Source organism: Rhinopithecus bieti, unplaced genomic scaffold, assembly GCF_001698545.2.
Source record: "Rhinopithecus bieti isolate Rb0 unplaced genomic scaffold, ASM169854v2 scaffold_1106, whole genome shotgun sequence".
Taxonomy (NCBI): Eukaryota; Metazoa; Chordata; class Mammalia; order Primates; family Cercopithecidae; genus Rhinopithecus; species Rhinopithecus bieti.
In genome coordinates this window covers 846,162-862,157 of record NW_016803367.1, presented here as the reverse complement: position 1 = coordinate 862,157, position 15,996 = coordinate 846,162, and the positions used below count along the sequence as shown (strand labels likewise).

The following is a 15,996-nucleotide window of genomic DNA, read 5'->3' as shown; positions in this document are numbered from 1 at the left end:
CATACAAAGAAAAGTCTTGCCCCATTGGTAAGCTTAACACTGGGGCTTGGGTTAGGGCCTTCTTTAGGACCTGGAAAGCCGCTTCTGCTTCAGGTGTCCATCTTACTAAATGGGTATTGGCTTTCTGAGTTTCTTTAGTGTATATACTGGCCTGGCTATTTTGCTGTACCTGGGAAACCATATTCAGCAGAAGCCTGTTATGCCAAGGAACCCTCTTAGTTGCTTTTAGGGTTTTGGGATGAGGATAAGCCAGTATAGGCTGGATACGTTCCTCACTGAGGGCCCTAGTGCCTTTGGATAACTTTAGCCCTAAGTATTTAACCTGCTGTGAGCAGAGCTGAGCCTTTGGTTTGGAAACCTTGTAGCCACAAGCGGCGAGGAAATTTAAGAGCCCTTGGGTGGCTTGATGGCACAAAGTTTCTGAACGGGTGGCTAAAAGTAAATCATCCATGTCCCGAAGGACAAGAGTGTCCAGGTATGAGAAATGGCTCAAGTCTTGGGCTAATGCCTGGTCAAATAGATGGGGGCTATCCCTGAACCCTTGGCGTAAAACAGTCCAGGTGAGTTGAGATGTTGGGTTCAAAGGATCTTCAAAGCCAAACAAGAATTGAGAGTCAGATGTACAGGGATGCAGAAAAAGGCATCCTTAAAGACCAGGACTGGAAACCACTCTGCTTTCTCTGGTATTTGGGAAGGCAGAGTATAAGGGTTAGGTACAGCTGGGTATAGAGGGACGATGGCCTCACTGATAATCCTGAGATCTTGCACTAACCTCCACTGTCTGTTGGGTTTCTGTACTCCTAAAATTGGAGTACTGCAGGGGTTATTGCATGGTTTTACTAGGACTTGGGCTTTTAGGTCCTTAACAATTTTTTGGAGTCCTTGTTGGACCTTGGGTCTAATTTGGAGTCCTTGTTGGGCCTTGGGTCTAAGGGGTTACTTCCTTTGGTAGGAAAAGGAGGCGGAATCCTTTAGTTTAACTTGAACGGGACAGGCATTCTTTGCTCGTCCATATTGTCCTTCTGTTGCCTAGACTTCAGGATTAATTCCTTCTTCAAGCAGGGGACAACAAACGAGTGTTCCTTCTCCTATGTTCAGGTGTATAATGGCCACTGCTTTTGCTAGAATGTCTCTCCCTAACAAGGGAGTGGGGCTTTCAGGCATAATTAGAAAAGTATGTGAAAAGAGTAAAGTTCCCCAGTCACAAACTTAGTGGCTGGGAGAAGTGTCTAGTGACTGGCTGTCCTAGGACCCCTCGGATAGTGACAGATCTGGAAGACAGTTGTCTGGGACAGAAGAGTAAGACTGAGAAGACCACGCCAGTGTCCAGGAGACAGTTAACCTACTGGCCCTCAATGGTCAAGCATACCTGGGGCTCTGTGAGGGTGATAGCACGGGCTGGCACTTGCTCCGGGCACCCTCAGTCCTGCTGCTGGATCATCTGGTTAGTGGCTTCTGACTTAGAGGACCTTCATCCCCTGGGGCAGTGAGCCTTCCAGTGATTCCCTTGACATAAGGGGTATGGACGAGGCGGCGGCTTATTTCTACTTGGACAATCTTTTTTTAAGTGTCCTTGCGGACCACACTGGAAGCAAGCCCTATTAGGCATTCGATTTGCCCAGCTTTTCCCTTTTCCAGAGCCTCCAAAGTCCGCTTGCCTGAGGGCCATGACTAAAGCGGCGGCCTTTTTTTTAATCCCATTTGTTCCATTCCACCTGCTCCTCCTGATCTCTATTATAAAAAAAACTGAGGTTGCCAATTTCAAAAGGTTTTCTAAGTTTTGCTCCGGGCCTAAGGCGACTTTTGAAGTTTTTTTCTAATGTCTGCAGCTGACTGGGTGATAAACTTATCCTCTAAGATGAATTGGCCTCCAACAGAATCAGGTGACAGAGAGGTATGCATCCTCAATGCCTTCCTTAGTCTCTCCAGAAAGGCGGTAGGATTTTCTTCCTTTCCCTGTGTTATAGTGGACATCACTGAATAATTCATAGACTTCTTCCTAGTTTTCCTGGGTCCTAGCACGCAAGTTAGCAAATGTCCGTGGCACCAATCTCCATGTTCTGAGGCCATGTCCCAGTGAGGGTCTACAATGGGAACTGCCTGCTGGCCTATGGGGAATCATTCTCTTTCCTCTATTGTCATCCTGTCATTGACCTAACTGAGATACCAGAGATCGCCAAACTCTCGGACAGCAGTTATGGCGGCACTTCTCTCATTTGGGGTTAGTGTCTGATTTAGCAGTAACATTATATCTCTCCATGTCAGATCAAAGGATTGTCCTAACCCTTGTAAAACATCAATATAGCCATCAGGGTTATCTGAGAATTTACCTAGGTCTATTTTAATTTGCTTTCAGTCTGAGAGAGAAAAAGGTACATGTACTCTGGATGGGCCGATTTCTCCTCCTCCCAATGCTTGGAGGGGGCATAATTGGGGAATACTGGCACTCTTTGGTTCAATGTTTACCCCTTTGTCTATCTCCTTTTGGACAGTTTGGGTTGAAGGGGGGTCCTTATTAGTTGGGGAAGGAATCGGGGGACGCTGGGGCACGGAGATAGATTCTGAGGGCTTCCTGTAGGGCATAAATCACACTTTTTACATAATTGCAAGTCGTCTCTTAATGAAAATAAAGTTTGTACATATGACACTTCACTCCATTTGCCTTCTTTTCTACAAGAGGTCTAGCTGTAAGATGGTGTCATAATGTATACTTCCCTCAGGAGGCCAGGTTTCTCCCCCTTGAAGAGGATATTGTGGCCAGGTGGTACTGCAGAAGAATGAAGTCATTTCTTTCTTAAGTGTCTGAGAGTCAAACTGGTCCCAATTCTCCAGAATACATCTTAGGGGCGTTTTTGCTTTGCGGGGAACGTTTCCCATTACTTTGGAGGTCCCTTCGTGGTCGCCAAATGTTACCCAGGGTCCTTACGCCCAGAGCTCCCAAGATGGTGGCGGCTCCCAGATGGTGGCCGGCTGCTTCTAAGATGGTGGCAAGCCTCATGTTCTCTGACCTGGGGTTCTTGGCTTCACAGATTCCAAGGAATGGAATCTTGGGCCATGCAGTGAGTATTATAGCTCTATCAGAAGCCATGGAATCCGGAAGAGAACTGTGGAACCCAGTGACTAGTGTTCAGCTCAATTAGGACGAACCCAGGCACTTAGCCATGCAGGAATAATGGCAAGCCTTTAGCCTGATCGGGAGTGGCAATGGGCGCCTCACTGGATCAGGAGCACAGCAGGCACCCTGCCGGATCCAAAGGGATGGAAGTCAGCGGCAGGTCTGCGACCGCAGTAAACAACAGGGGTGGACGGCGAGCGAAAGCTCAGCTCCAGCCGTTAACAAACATGGACCAGAAGAGTTCAGTTCCAAGATGTAATAGAGTGAAAACAGAGCTCCCATACAAACGGAGGGGACCCAAAGAGGGGAGCCCTGAACATATATTTTCAACTATCTTGGGCATATGCCTGTAAGGGGAATTGCTAGGCCATATAGTAACTCTACGTTTAACCATCTGAAGAACTGCCAAACTTTCCCAAAGTGACTGCACCTTTTTACTTTCCCACCAGTAGTGTATGAAGGTTCCAATTGTTCCACATCCTCACCAGCACTTGCCATTTTCCATCTTTTTGATTGCAGTCATCCTAGTGAACATGAAATGGTAACTCAGTGTGGTTTTGATTTCAATGAATGTACTATCTTCACTGGAAGAAAAAAAAACTCAGCCTCTGGCACTTGGTATATAACAACTAAATTGGCATCCTTTTCAAAAGGAGGATCAAAAGCAGTTTAGTTTAACTTGATGTGTTAGGATTATTCCTTGAATGTAATAACATTATATATTCCTGTCACGTGACCTGACTTTGCATCCTATGGGAAGAGTCCATGTCCCTTGCCTTGTTGACTTTAGGCTTTAGCGTGCGACATGCTGTAAGCCAAAATATGAGAAGATGTGATAATTTGCCACAATTGAGCAGAAACTTACAACTACTCTCAATCTCTCTCTCTCCTACACCCTGTCATAGCCCTGACAGGGGCTGCTCCTTGAGCCTCGGTCCCAGAATGAGAAGACACAAAGAACAGAATTCCAGTCTAGAGCCAAGCAAAGCCAAACCTGTTACCCAGCAGACACTTGGTATTTAAATTACAATTTTTATAACTACTTTCAAGTGCATAGGAAAAAATCTTGCCAAGCACAGTGACGGGCACGTAGAATTCTAGTGCTTTGGGAGGCCAAGGCAAGAAGATTGCTTGAGTCCAGGAGATTAAGACCAGACTAGGCAACAGAGTGAGACCCCATTTCTACAAAGATTTGTTTTAAGTGGGCCAGACGTAGTTGTGCACAACTGTAGTCCTAGCTACTGTAGAAGATGAGACAGGAGGAATCACTTGAGCCCAGGAGTTCAAGGTTATAGCGAGCAATGATGATACTACACTCAAGCCTGGGTGACAGAGCAAGACCCTATCTCTTTAAAAACAAAAAACAAAAAGAAAACCTCAAAAGCTCACCCTAAATTGTTAAAGGTACTGAATAAATCAATTTATACATCAATAATTTTCACTTTTCACTTTGTTAATTTTGTATTATTAGAATGCTTTAAGGAACATATACTACTTTTGTAATTTCTTCACTTTCTTTTTTAAAAAATTACCTATGCTAGGCCAGGCGCAGTGGCTCATGCTTGTAATCCCCAGCACTTTGGGAGGCCAAGGCGGGTGGATCATTTCGGGTCAGGAGTTCAAGACCAGCCTGGCCAATACGGTGAAACCCAATCTCTACTAAAATACAAAATTAGGCCGGGTGCGGTGGCTCAAGCCTNGTGATACCAAAACCCGGCAGAGGGACAACAACAAAATTTCAGGTCAATATCCCTGATGAAAATCAATGCAAAAATCCTCAATAAAATACTGGCAAACTGAATCCAGCAGCACATCAGAAATCTTATCCACCACGATCAAGTCAGCTTCATCCCTGGGATGCAAGGCTGGTTCAACATATGCAAATCAATAAAAGTAATCGATCGCATAAACAGAACCAATTACAGAAACCACACGACTATCTCAATAGATGCAGTAAAGACCTTCGATAAAATTCAACGTGCCTTCATGCTAAAAACTCTAAATAAACTAGATATTGATAGAATTTATCTCAAAATAATAACAGCTATTTATGACAAACCCATAGCCAATATCATACTGAATGGGCAAAAGCTGGAAGCATTCTCTTTGAAAGCTGGCACAAGATAAGGATGTCCTCCCTCACCACTCCTGTTTAACATAGTATTGGAGGTTCTGGCCAGGGCAATCAGGCAAGAGAAAGAAAGCATATTCAAATAGTAAGAGAGGAATTCAAATTGTCTCTGTTTGCAGATGACATGATTGTGTATTTAGATAACCCCATCATCTCAGTCGTCTCAGCCTCAAAACTCCTTAAGCTTATAAGCATCTTCAGCAAAGTCTCAGGACACAAAATCAATGTGCAAAAATCACAAGTATTCCTGTACACCAATAATAGATAAACAGAACCAAATTATGAGTGAACTCCCATTCACAGTTGCTACAAAGAAATTAAAATACCTAGGAATACAACTAACAAGGGACGCAAAGGACCTCTTCAAGGAGAACTGCAAACCACTGCTCAAGGAAATAAGAGAGGACACAAATGGAAAAACATTCCATGCTCATGGATAGGAAGAATCAATATCATGAAAATGGCCATACTGCCCAAAGTAATTTATAGATTCATTGCTATTCCCATCAAGCTACCATTGACTTTCTTCACAGAATTAGAAAAACTACTTTAAATTTCGTATGGAACCAAAAAAGAACCCACATAGCCAAGACAATCCTAAGGAAAAAGAACGAAGCTGGAGGCATCAAGCTACCTGACTTCAAACTATACAAAAATGCTACGGTAACCAAAACGCCATGGTACTGGTACCAAAACAGATATATAGACCAATGGAACAGAACAGAGACCTCAGAAATAATACCACACATCTACAACCATCTGATCTTCGACAAACCTGACAAAAACAAGCAACGGGGAAAGGATTCCCTATTTAATAAATGGTGCTGGGAAAAATGGCTAGCCATATTGAGAAAACAGAAACTGGACCCCTTCCTTACACCTTATATAAAAATTAACTCAAGATGGACTAATGACTTCAATTGAAAACCTAAAACTGAGAGAAGAGAGGCAGACCCTCTCATATTGTTTTATACTCAGAAAAGGGGAAAAAAAAAGGCAAAACAAAAGGCAGGTAGCCTGGGGCCTAGGAACCAGGCCTGAAACCAGGCCTGGGCCTGCCTGACCTAAGCCTGGTAGTTAAAATTCCACCCCTGACCTAGCAACTGATGTTATCTATATATTCCAGACATTGTATGGAAGGACATTTTTCTGTTTCACTCTGACCACCAGTTCTTGCAGCCCCTGTCACGTACCCCCTGGCTTGTTCAATCGATCACGACCCTCTCATGCAGACCCTCTTAGAGTTGTGAGCCCTTAAAAGGAACAGAAGTTGGGCACCTGACAAGCTCAGATTTTAAGACGCTAGTCTGCCAATGTTTCCAGCTGATAAAAGCCACTCCCTTCACTATCTCGGTGTGTGAGGGGTTTTGTCTGCGGCTTGTCCTGCTACAAAACCATAAAATCTCTAGAAGAAAACCTAGGCAATACCATTCAGGACATAGGCATGGGCAAAGACTTCATGACTAGGTCACCAAAAAGCAACTCCAACAAAAGCCAAAATTGACAAATGGGATCTAATTGAAGAGCTTCTGCACAGCAAAAGAAACTATCATCAGAGTGAACAGGGAACCTACAAAATGGGAGAAAATTTTTGCAATCTGTCCATCTGACAAAGGGCTAATCTCCGGAGTCTATAAGGAACTTAAAACAAATTTACAAGAAAAAAAAACCCCATCAAAAAGTGGGTGAAGGATATGAACAGACACCTCTCAAAAGAAGACATTTACACAACCAACAAACATATGAAAAAATGCTCATCATCACTTGTCATTAGAGAAATGCAAATCAAAACTACAATGAGATACTATCTCATGCCAATAAGAATGGTGCTCATTAAAAAGTCAGGAAACAACAGATCCTGGCAACGCTGTGGAGAAACAGGAACGCTTTTATACCATTGGTGGGAGTGTAAATTAGTTCAACCATTATGGAAGACAGTGTGGAGATTCCTCAAGGATCTAGAACCAGAAATGCCATTTGACCCAGCAATCCCACTACTGGGTATATACTCAAAGGATTATAAATCATTCTACTATAAAGACACATGCACGGCTGGGCACAGTGACTCACACCTGTAATCCCAGCACTTTGGGAGGCTAAGGGGAGTGGATCATGAGGTCAGAAGATCGAGACCATCCTGGCTAACACGGTGAAACCCCGTCTCTACTAAAAATACAAAAAAAAAAAAAAATTAGCCAGGCACGGTGGCAGGCGCCTGTAGTCCCAGCTACTTGGGAGGCTGAGGCAGGAGAATGGCGTGAACCCAGGAGGCGGGCCTTGCAGTGAGCCGAGACTGTGCCACTGCACTCCAGCCTGTGCAACAGAGCAAGACTCCATCTAAAAAAAAAAAGACACATGCACACGTATGTTTATTGCAGCACTGTTCAAAATAGCAAAGACTTGGAACCAACCCAAATGTACATCAGTGATAGACTGGATAAAGAAAATATGAGACATATATACCACGGAATACGATGCAGTCATAAAAAATGAGTTTGGCTGGGCGCAGTGACTCATGCCTGTAATCCCAGCACTTTGGAAGGCCAAGGCAGGTGGATCAAGAGGTCAAGAGATCGAAACCATCCTGGCCAAAATGGTGAAACCCCGTCTCTACTAAAAATACAAAAATTAGCTGGGCGTGGTGGTGCACTCCATAGTCCCAGCTACTCAGGAGGCCGAGGCAGTAGAATTGCCTGAACCTGGGAAGTGGAGGTTGCAGTAAGCCAAGATCGCACCATTGCACTCCAGCCTGGGCGACAGAGCCAGACTCCGTCTCCAAAAAAAAAAAAAAAGGGGGGTTTATGTGCTTTGTAGGGACATGGATGAAGCTGAAAGTCATCATTCTCAGCAAACTAACACAGGAACAGAAAACCAAACACCACATGTTCTCACTCATAAGTGGAAGTTGAACAACAAGAACACATAGACACAGGGAAGGGAACATCACACACTGGGGCCTGTCTGGGGGTGGGGGACAAGAGAAGGGAGCGCATTAGAACAAATTCCTAATGCATGCAGGGCTTAAAACCTAGATGACGGGTTGACAGGTGCAGCAAACCACCATGGCACATGTATATCTACGTAACAAACCTGTACATTCAGCACAAGTATCCCAGAACTTAAATTAAAAAAAAAAGAAAATACAAACTTAAGATTAGGGTAAAAAGTAATACCAATTCTTAGCAACTTCAAAATCTTTTTAACTATATGAATAATAGCTTCATAACAAACTACTCCCTTAACACCATTATTAATACAAATTTGCTTAGTGGATTAAACATCTGTGTCACACCTGCCATCCTCTCAAACAGCATCTACCTTCTCTAAAACCTCAATTTGATCTGAGCCATCCCAATTCTCAACTACTCCTCCACAATGCCTGAGATGAAAAACGGCTGGGATTGAATGACTGCTGAAATATATTAAACCAATCTAACTGCAGGGTAACTCAGGGCTTTCTGCCTGAGGTAGCTTAACTTGGTTCACACATCTACAAATACTATTGTAAACACCCTCCCCAATTACTTTATACACACTGAGACTGGTACTCCATGATATTACATATGCTAAATTCCTAGAAAACCAAACCTCAAGTAGAAAATATTTCTAAAACATTCACTTTTGTTTAAAAGGAAATTACTTATCTGTCCTGGTAAAAGACATAAAATGACAAAATACAGTAAACATTAAGTGTTAGGTTAAAAAATCATTATCCATGATTTATTTTTAAATATATCTATGTTTTTGTTAGATTAAAGTTAAAATAATTACAATGGAACTTTAAGCAATTATTACGGTTCAACTTCATGAAGTATTTGTTTTCTTTTGTTGAGATGGAGTCTCGCTCGGTCGCCCAGGCTGGAGTGCAGCAGCGTGATCTCAACTCAGTGCCACCTCCATCTCCCAGGTTCGAGTGACTCTCCTACCTCAGCCGCCTGAGCAGCTCGGATTACAGGTGCACACCACCGAGCCCGGCTGATTTTCGTATTTTTAGTAGAGACAGGGTTTCAGGCAGGTCTCGAACTCCCGACCTCGTGATCCACCCGCCTCGGCCTCCCAAAGTGCTGGGATTACAGGAGTGAGCCACCACGCCTGGCCTAACTCCATGTAGTATTAACTTTTCTTCTCTTCTGATTCTTGCACCGACTGCCCCTTTAATTCCTTCTGATCTTTGGCATACTGTTCAAATACTGGTTGAAAAATATATATTCCTCCAGCAATTCCAAGGATAGTGGTAAAAAGCAGGTGCGGAAAAGTCAATCTCCTAAACATTGTTGCAAGAAATACAGCACAAGGAAAAGGTGGTTTTGGAAAGCCACACTCCACATCCAGGAAATCTCTTCAGATCTGTGTACAAAAATGGAAAGCAAAGCCATCACTTAGCACAATGTCCTTTTAAAAGATTTTATGTTAATACTTTGCACTGGAGTGAACAATATTTTTATGTTACTAATTAAAACAAGAATATAACTACATAAGGAGTAGAGGAAATGAATTACGGAAGGGTACAAGACAAAGCTAAAACCTTTTACTACATAATGTTCTCAATGGTTTTAAATGCATACTTTTTTTTTTTTTTTGAGACGGAGTCTCGCTCTGTCGCCCAGGCTGTAGTACAGTGGCGAAATCTCGGCTCCCTGCAAGGTCTGCCTCCCGGGTTCACGCCATTCTCCTGCCTCAGCCTCCCGAGTACCTGGGACTACAGGCGCCCACCACCACGTGGACCCAGCTAATTTTTTGTATTTTTAGTAGAGATGGGGTTTCACCGTGTTAGCCAGTATGGTCTGGATCTCCTGACCTCGTGATCCGCCCACCTTTGCCTCCCAAAGTGCTGGGAATACAGGCGAGAGCCACCGCGCCCGGCCTGATTTTACTTTTAACTAGAGGACAAAAGACAAAAAGAAACTAACAACAACAACAAAAACACAGGAACCACTGAGCATGTTTCCACATCTGTACAAGAAGCTAAACCATCCCTACCCTGTCCACCTCGTTCAACAGGCATTTTTTTCTGAGAGCTGACGTTTACGATTATCATTACTTTTTTTTTTTTCCAGCCAGGATGGTCTCGATCTCCTGACCCCGTGATCCGCCTGCCTCGGCCTCCCAAAGTGCTGGGATTACAGGCGTAAGCCACCGCGCCCGGCCTATCACTACCATTTTTAATAACCACTCAGGCACCTCCGACTGTTCTGCGCCTGCTCCCCTCCAGAGATGAGACCGGACTCCTTCTGGCAGTTTTCGGACCCCCGAGCACAGAGACCGCCAAGCCAAAGGCGAGTAGTAATACCTGGGTTCGCAAACAGCGAAAAAAAACCGCAGGCGAGCCACCTCTTGGAGTGGTAGAGACAAAGTTGCCAGTTCCCGGTTACTTCCGGGCTTGCGAGCGACGGCTGCTCGCAAAAGCCAAACTTAGTGGATGGACGAGCAGCGCGCTCCTGCCGCTTTCTTCCGCCTCAGGAAGGTGGCGGCCGGGGATGAGGAGGCCTTCTAAGCAAGTGCGGAATGGAGCGGGGACGCGAAGATGCCAGCCTCACTTTGCGTGGTCTCCAGAACCGCTCCCACGAGAAGATAAAACTGCGAAAGAGAAAGTCTACCTTGTACTTGAGCACCCAGGAAAAGAACGCCAGGCGCCGCGGGGGTGAGTGAGGGGGTGCTGTCTGGAGAGCTCCTGCCCCATCTGAAAGGAGCCCCTGTATATTTCACTACCAGCCAGTTGCCCGTTGAGCTCTGTGTTGCCAGATCTTAACGAGTTTTGAAATGCTGGAAACACAGATTTTAATATAAATCCTGATTTTTAAATGTTGGCAACTAAATTCAAATTAAAAAAAACATACTCTGTATTTGGCCGACAGACTGTCCATTTGTGGTCAAGAGCAGGACTTTGGAGACAGCAGACAGATCCGGGTTTGAATCCTGATAAGTAATTTACAGCTTTATTTGGACAAGGCAGTTTAATTTCTGGGCCTCAATTTGCTCGTCTGTAAAATGGGGCTAATAATACCTATCCCATAATACTGTGTGGAGGATTAAGTGAGATGCATGTAAAGAAATTAACACAGTGCCTGGCATATATAATAGTAAGCATCAATATATTTTAAAATGTACAGAGGACCATTTTATATTGCACATATACAAAGGGTTGCTTCCCAAATTAGTAATTTATTAGCTGGTTTTTTTCATTAGATACACACGTAGTATGACCTAATTAACCTAAGGCCTTAGTTAATCCACTTTTTTTTTTTTTAGTATTTATTTTAATATTATCTTTATACAATAAGTTGCAAGAAAAGTTGGTTAAACTAAAAGAGTGGCAGTCACCCAGTGATGAGGCTGTGGTTCTTGTATAACCTTCCCTAGGCTGGCTTTGAGAGTGGTGTGGAGGGGCCGGAGGTCACTACTGTGCCTTACAAGGGGCAACCAGAGCAGCAGATTTTAGGTTCTGCAAGTGGAACTGCCTGACTTTTGTGCCACTATTACCTGTTTTGTTCTGTTTTTCAGATCTTCTTGGAAAGAATATTCATCTGGTCTTGTTCACCATAGCTTTACGAACATTAAACTGCTTTTTAGTGCAAACAAGCTTTGTTCCAGATGAATACTGGCAGTCTCTTGAAGTTGCACATCACATGGTTTTCAAATATCCTTTGTGGTTTCTTTTCCAGACTGTAAGTGTGGAAATTGTGTTCAGTTTCTTTCAGAGTAGTCCCCCCTGCTCTCTTGTCTTCAGGAGATAGTTTCCAAGATCCCTAGTGGATGCCTGAAACTGTAGACAGTACCAAACTCTATATATATTGTTTTTATGTATGTAAAAAAAATACACACACTTATGATAAAGTTTATATAAATTAGGTACAGTGAGAGATTAACAGTATTAAAATATAACAAGTTTAACACAGTACTATAATAAAAGTTATGTGAACGTGGTCTCTCTCTCAAAATATCTTCATATTTTCTGACAGTGGTTGACTATGGGCAACTGAAACCATGGAAAGTGAAACCACAGATAAGGGGGGACTACTATACATATTTTCAGTTTTCCGTATTTTCCCCAAATAATTTTAACTCATCCAAGTACGCCATTATTTTATACTAGTATTTCTCCTGTATCTTTCCTTTATGTTAATATACTTGACACAGCCGTTAGCATACATTCCCACAGTGCTTAGCACTTGGAAGATACAGAGAAAGTAAAAAACACATTACTGCCTTGAAGAAGTTAAGAGTTTAGTTGGCCAATTGAATTTGTAATGCAAATATCCAGTATAAAATGCTGTTTTAAGACTGCCACAAAATAAAATATTGGTTTACAAATGGAAATGAAAATAGATTTGCCAAGTGAAGTTGGGTGCACCTGTAGAGGCAGGAGGACCACTTGAGCCCAAGTTTTGAGACCAGCCTGGGCAAGAGAGTGAGACCCCATCTTAAAAAAAAAAAAAAAAAAAAGGAAATAGGTTTCAATATTATTTGACATTTACTCCTTAATGTTACTAATTATGGTTATTTGACTTGGGAATGGACAGAGAGATTGAGGAGTTACACTTATCCCTTAATCTTTGCAAGCATTTACAAGATTCTTCATCTTTTAGGGAAAGATAGTGTTCAGTTGCTGGTAAGTTCAAATAAAAGTAACCCAAATACTTATTAAAAGTAGATTTATTCTACCTTTTTCAAAGCTTAATGTATATTAACTAAATGATATTGGGGCCATAGAATTTGTTTTTAAAAGGCTACTGTTGCTAAAGTCCAGCCATAATCTGGGAAGCCCATGATACTACAGACATACTGTGATGTGTAACTCTTGAGTTTGTGCTGAAATACAAGACTGAGCATGAAAATGTCCTGATGCGAAGAATCCTGTTATGATGTGCAGATTTTCAAAATGACTATATTATGTATTATTTGGACATTAGAAGTATACTTCTTTCTTTTTTTGAGGGTGGATGGAGTTTCGTTCTTGTTGCCCAGGCTGGAGTGCAATGGCATGATCTTGGCTCACCGCAACCTCCACCTCCTGGGTTCAGGCAATTCTCCTGCCTCAGCCTCCCGAGTAGCTGGGATAATAGGCATGTGCCACCACACCCGGCTAATTTTGTATTTTGTAGAGATGGCCTGGTGTTCAAGTTACACCTGGCATGTTTCTTCTCTTTACCTCACTCCACTGCTTTATTTTACTCTTTAGCAGGTCCTTACTGTAACATGGAAAATTATGGCATCAAAAATCTGGAGAGACTGCTAATAGCTGGGAGTTCAGAACTCCGCTGATTGTCATGCTAAAATCTACTTTGTTTTAAATTCAAGATTTCTACTTCTACTTAACCACCCTTGAAAAACTTCTCTTTAGTATTTTATAAAAGTCTCTAGCTCTTAACCGCATAATCATAGATAGTATCCTCTAGATACTTTGTAATTTATTAATATTCATCTTAAAATGTGGATCTCCAAACTGACACAATACTGAAGGCAGAATAACTAGTTCAGAATATGGTGGGTTCATTAACTTACATTTCTCAGAGCACAGGAATTCTTTTAGCTTTTTAATAGGTACCTCACACTGTTGGCTCATATTAAGTTTGTAGCCAAATTGACTTTTCATATGAACTGCTTTCAGGGGGCCTGGGAAGTAAGGATGAAGCTTATAGCTCCCTATGCAGAGTAAACAGAAGGCATGTACATGAGTGCCTTTTCCTGTATTTTACTGGGCACAGTTTATGTGGAACTAAGTACCGTGTACTTTTAACTTTCCAATTTTAGCATTTATTTACACATTGTGGACAAAAAGAACGTAAAGCTAAAGTGCTAAAAGCCACTGACAACTCAAAGTAAAGCAGCTCCTATAATGTGGAGTTAATGAAATTTGATTCAACAAAAATATGAATTAACGGCTGGCGCAGTGGATCACGCCTGTAATTCCAGCACTTCGGGAGGGTGAGGTGGGTGGATCACCTGAGGTCAGGAGTTCGAGACTAGCTGGCCAACATGGTGAAACCCCATGTCTACTAAGAATACAAAAATTATCCAGGCATGGTGGCGGGCACGTGTAATCCCAGCTACTTGGGAGGCTGAGGCAAGAGAATCGCTTGAACTCGGGAGGTAGAGGTTGCCATAAGCCAAGATTGCACCACTGCACTCCAGCCTGGGTGACAGAGTAAGACTTTGTCACACACACACACACATACAAATTCACATACAAATTTTTAGAAACACATCTTTTGAACAAACCAAGATTAAATTGTGCTCTACCATCATGTTATTTTGTTAGTGTTAACTATGACACCTTTTTTTTTGTAACTCTGAGAGATATTAGTGCATAGCATTAGCATTTCTAACTATAATTTAGTTGTAATACATTTTTTTTTTTTTTTTTTTTTTTTTTTGAGACAGAGTCTTGCTCTGTCGCCCAGGCTGGAGTGCGGTGGCCGGATCTCAGCTCACTGCAAGCTCTGCCTCCTGGGTTTATGCCATTCTCCTGCCTCAGCCTCCCGAGTAGCTGGGACTACAGGCGCCCGCCACTTCGCCCGGCTAAGTTTTTTGTATTTTTTAGTAGAGACGGGGTTTCACTATGTTAGCCAGGATGGTCTCGATCTCCTGACCTCGTGATCTGCCCGTCTCGGCCTCCCAAAGTGCTGGGATTACAGGCTTGAGCCACCGCACCCGGCCACATTTATTCTTTATTTCAATTTTACACTTAAATTTACTCTTTAATGTCATCTGAATACCATGTTCATATAATTGCAGAATATTTGTGCTTTTTTAAAAAGTAATTTGTTGGTTGGGTGCGGTGGCTCATGCCTGTAATCCTAGCACTTTGGGAGGCTGAGGCGGGCAGATCACGAGGTCAGGAGACCAGCCTGTGCAACGTGGCGAAACCTTGTCTCTATTAAAATACAAAAAATTAGCTGGGCGTGTGCCTGTAGTCCCAGCTACTCCGGAGGCTGAGGCAGGAGGAGGTGGGAGGTGGAGCTTGCAGTGAATGGAGATCACGCCACTGCACCCCACCCTGGGCGACAGAAAAAAATGTAATTTGTTATTATCTATATTGCAGGATAGAGAAGCAGCGTAACTTAGTAATTAAAGTCAGGCCAACCTGGTTTATAATGCTGGGTTTCATACTAACTAGCTGTGCAGCCTTGTGAAAATTACTTAACCTCTCTGTGCCTCAGTTTCCTCATCTATAAAACAGTCCTTTACTCAGAAGATTGTTAGGACTAAATGAGTTGATACATATAAAGTACTTAGCATGATACATAGCACACAGTGCTGCAAATATTTGAATTTTTAAAAACCTGTTGTTGCTAATGAATATAAATATACTTTTAAAATAGAAACTTAACACAGTGAAATGATTGGCTAACTATTAATATTTACATTAAAATTAGGGCCAGGCACAGTGGCTCACGCTTGTAATCCCAACACTTTGGGAGGCCAAGGTGGCAGTATCACTTGAGGCAAGATTAGCTTAGTGTGGCAGTGCATGTCTGAAGTCCTAGCTGCTCAGTAGACTAAGGCAGGAAAATTGCTTCACCCCTGGATTCAAGGCTGCAGCCTGGGTGACAGAGTGAGACCCTGTCAATCAATCAATGTAATAAAAAATAATTTACAAATATATTTATAATATATATGTGTGTATATATGTGTATATATGTCATATATACACACACAGAGAATGAGACTGGTAAATATTTTATATTTATATACAATATAGTTATATTTATAATATATTTATATATTTGTGTCTATATAGGTGTATATA

At 42.5% G+C, this 15,996-nt stretch overlaps 2 protein-coding genes across 6 annotated transcripts in view; one reads left to right on the top strand and one right to left on the bottom strand.

Annotated features, from left to right (window-relative positions):
* Nucleotides 1-9,300: 9,300 nt before the first annotated feature.
* On the bottom strand, nucleotides 9,301-10,625 carry PIGBOS1 (PIGB opposite strand 1). Of its 3 annotated transcripts, none has more exons than XM_017881434.1 (2): nucleotides 10,537-10,625; nucleotides 9,301-9,593 (listed from the first exon to the last, which is right to left on the bottom strand). In XM_017881434.1, exon 2 carries the CDS (start codon nucleotides 9,516-9,518, stop codon nucleotides 9,360-9,362), a length of 159 nt encoding a protein of 52 aa, XP_017736923.1. In that variant the 5' UTR covers nucleotides 9,519-9,593; nucleotides 10,537-10,625; the 3' UTR covers nucleotides 9,301-9,359. The 3 variants fall into 3 exon arrangements, with proteins under 3 accessions (XP_017736923.1, XP_017736930.1, XP_017736936.1); XM_017881441.1 differs by lacking the exon at nucleotides 10,537-10,625 and adding an exon at nucleotides 10,428-10,513; XM_017881447.1 differs by lacking the exon at nucleotides 10,537-10,625 and adding an exon at nucleotides 10,227-10,281.
* A 105-nt stretch (nucleotides 10,626-10,730) lies between these two features.
* Nucleotides 10,731-15,996, top strand: part of PIGB (phosphatidylinositol glycan anchor biosynthesis class B) — a 39,637-nt gene continuing 34,371 nt past the window's right edge. For 2 of the 3 annotated variants that reach the window (XM_017881408.1, XM_017881392.1), the window contains exons 1-3: nucleotides 10,731-10,887; nucleotides 11,748-11,883; nucleotides 12,738-12,855. In XM_017881408.1, the coding sequence (XP_017736897.1) occupies nucleotides 10,752-10,887; nucleotides 11,748-11,883; nucleotides 12,738-12,855 (390 nt within the window). In that variant the 5' untranslated portion in view covers nucleotides 10,731-10,751. Of the gene's footprint in view, nucleotides 10,888-11,747; nucleotides 11,912-12,737; nucleotides 12,856-15,996 lie in introns of all 3 variants that reach the window. The other variant, XM_017881400.1, reaches the window with a different exon arrangement.

Excerpts from the sequence above, each read along its gene's own strand:
- PIGBOS1 (XM_017881434.1), bottom strand. The coding sequence starts at position 9,518 with ATGTTTAGGAGATTGACTTTTCCGCACCTGCTTTTTACCACTATCCTT.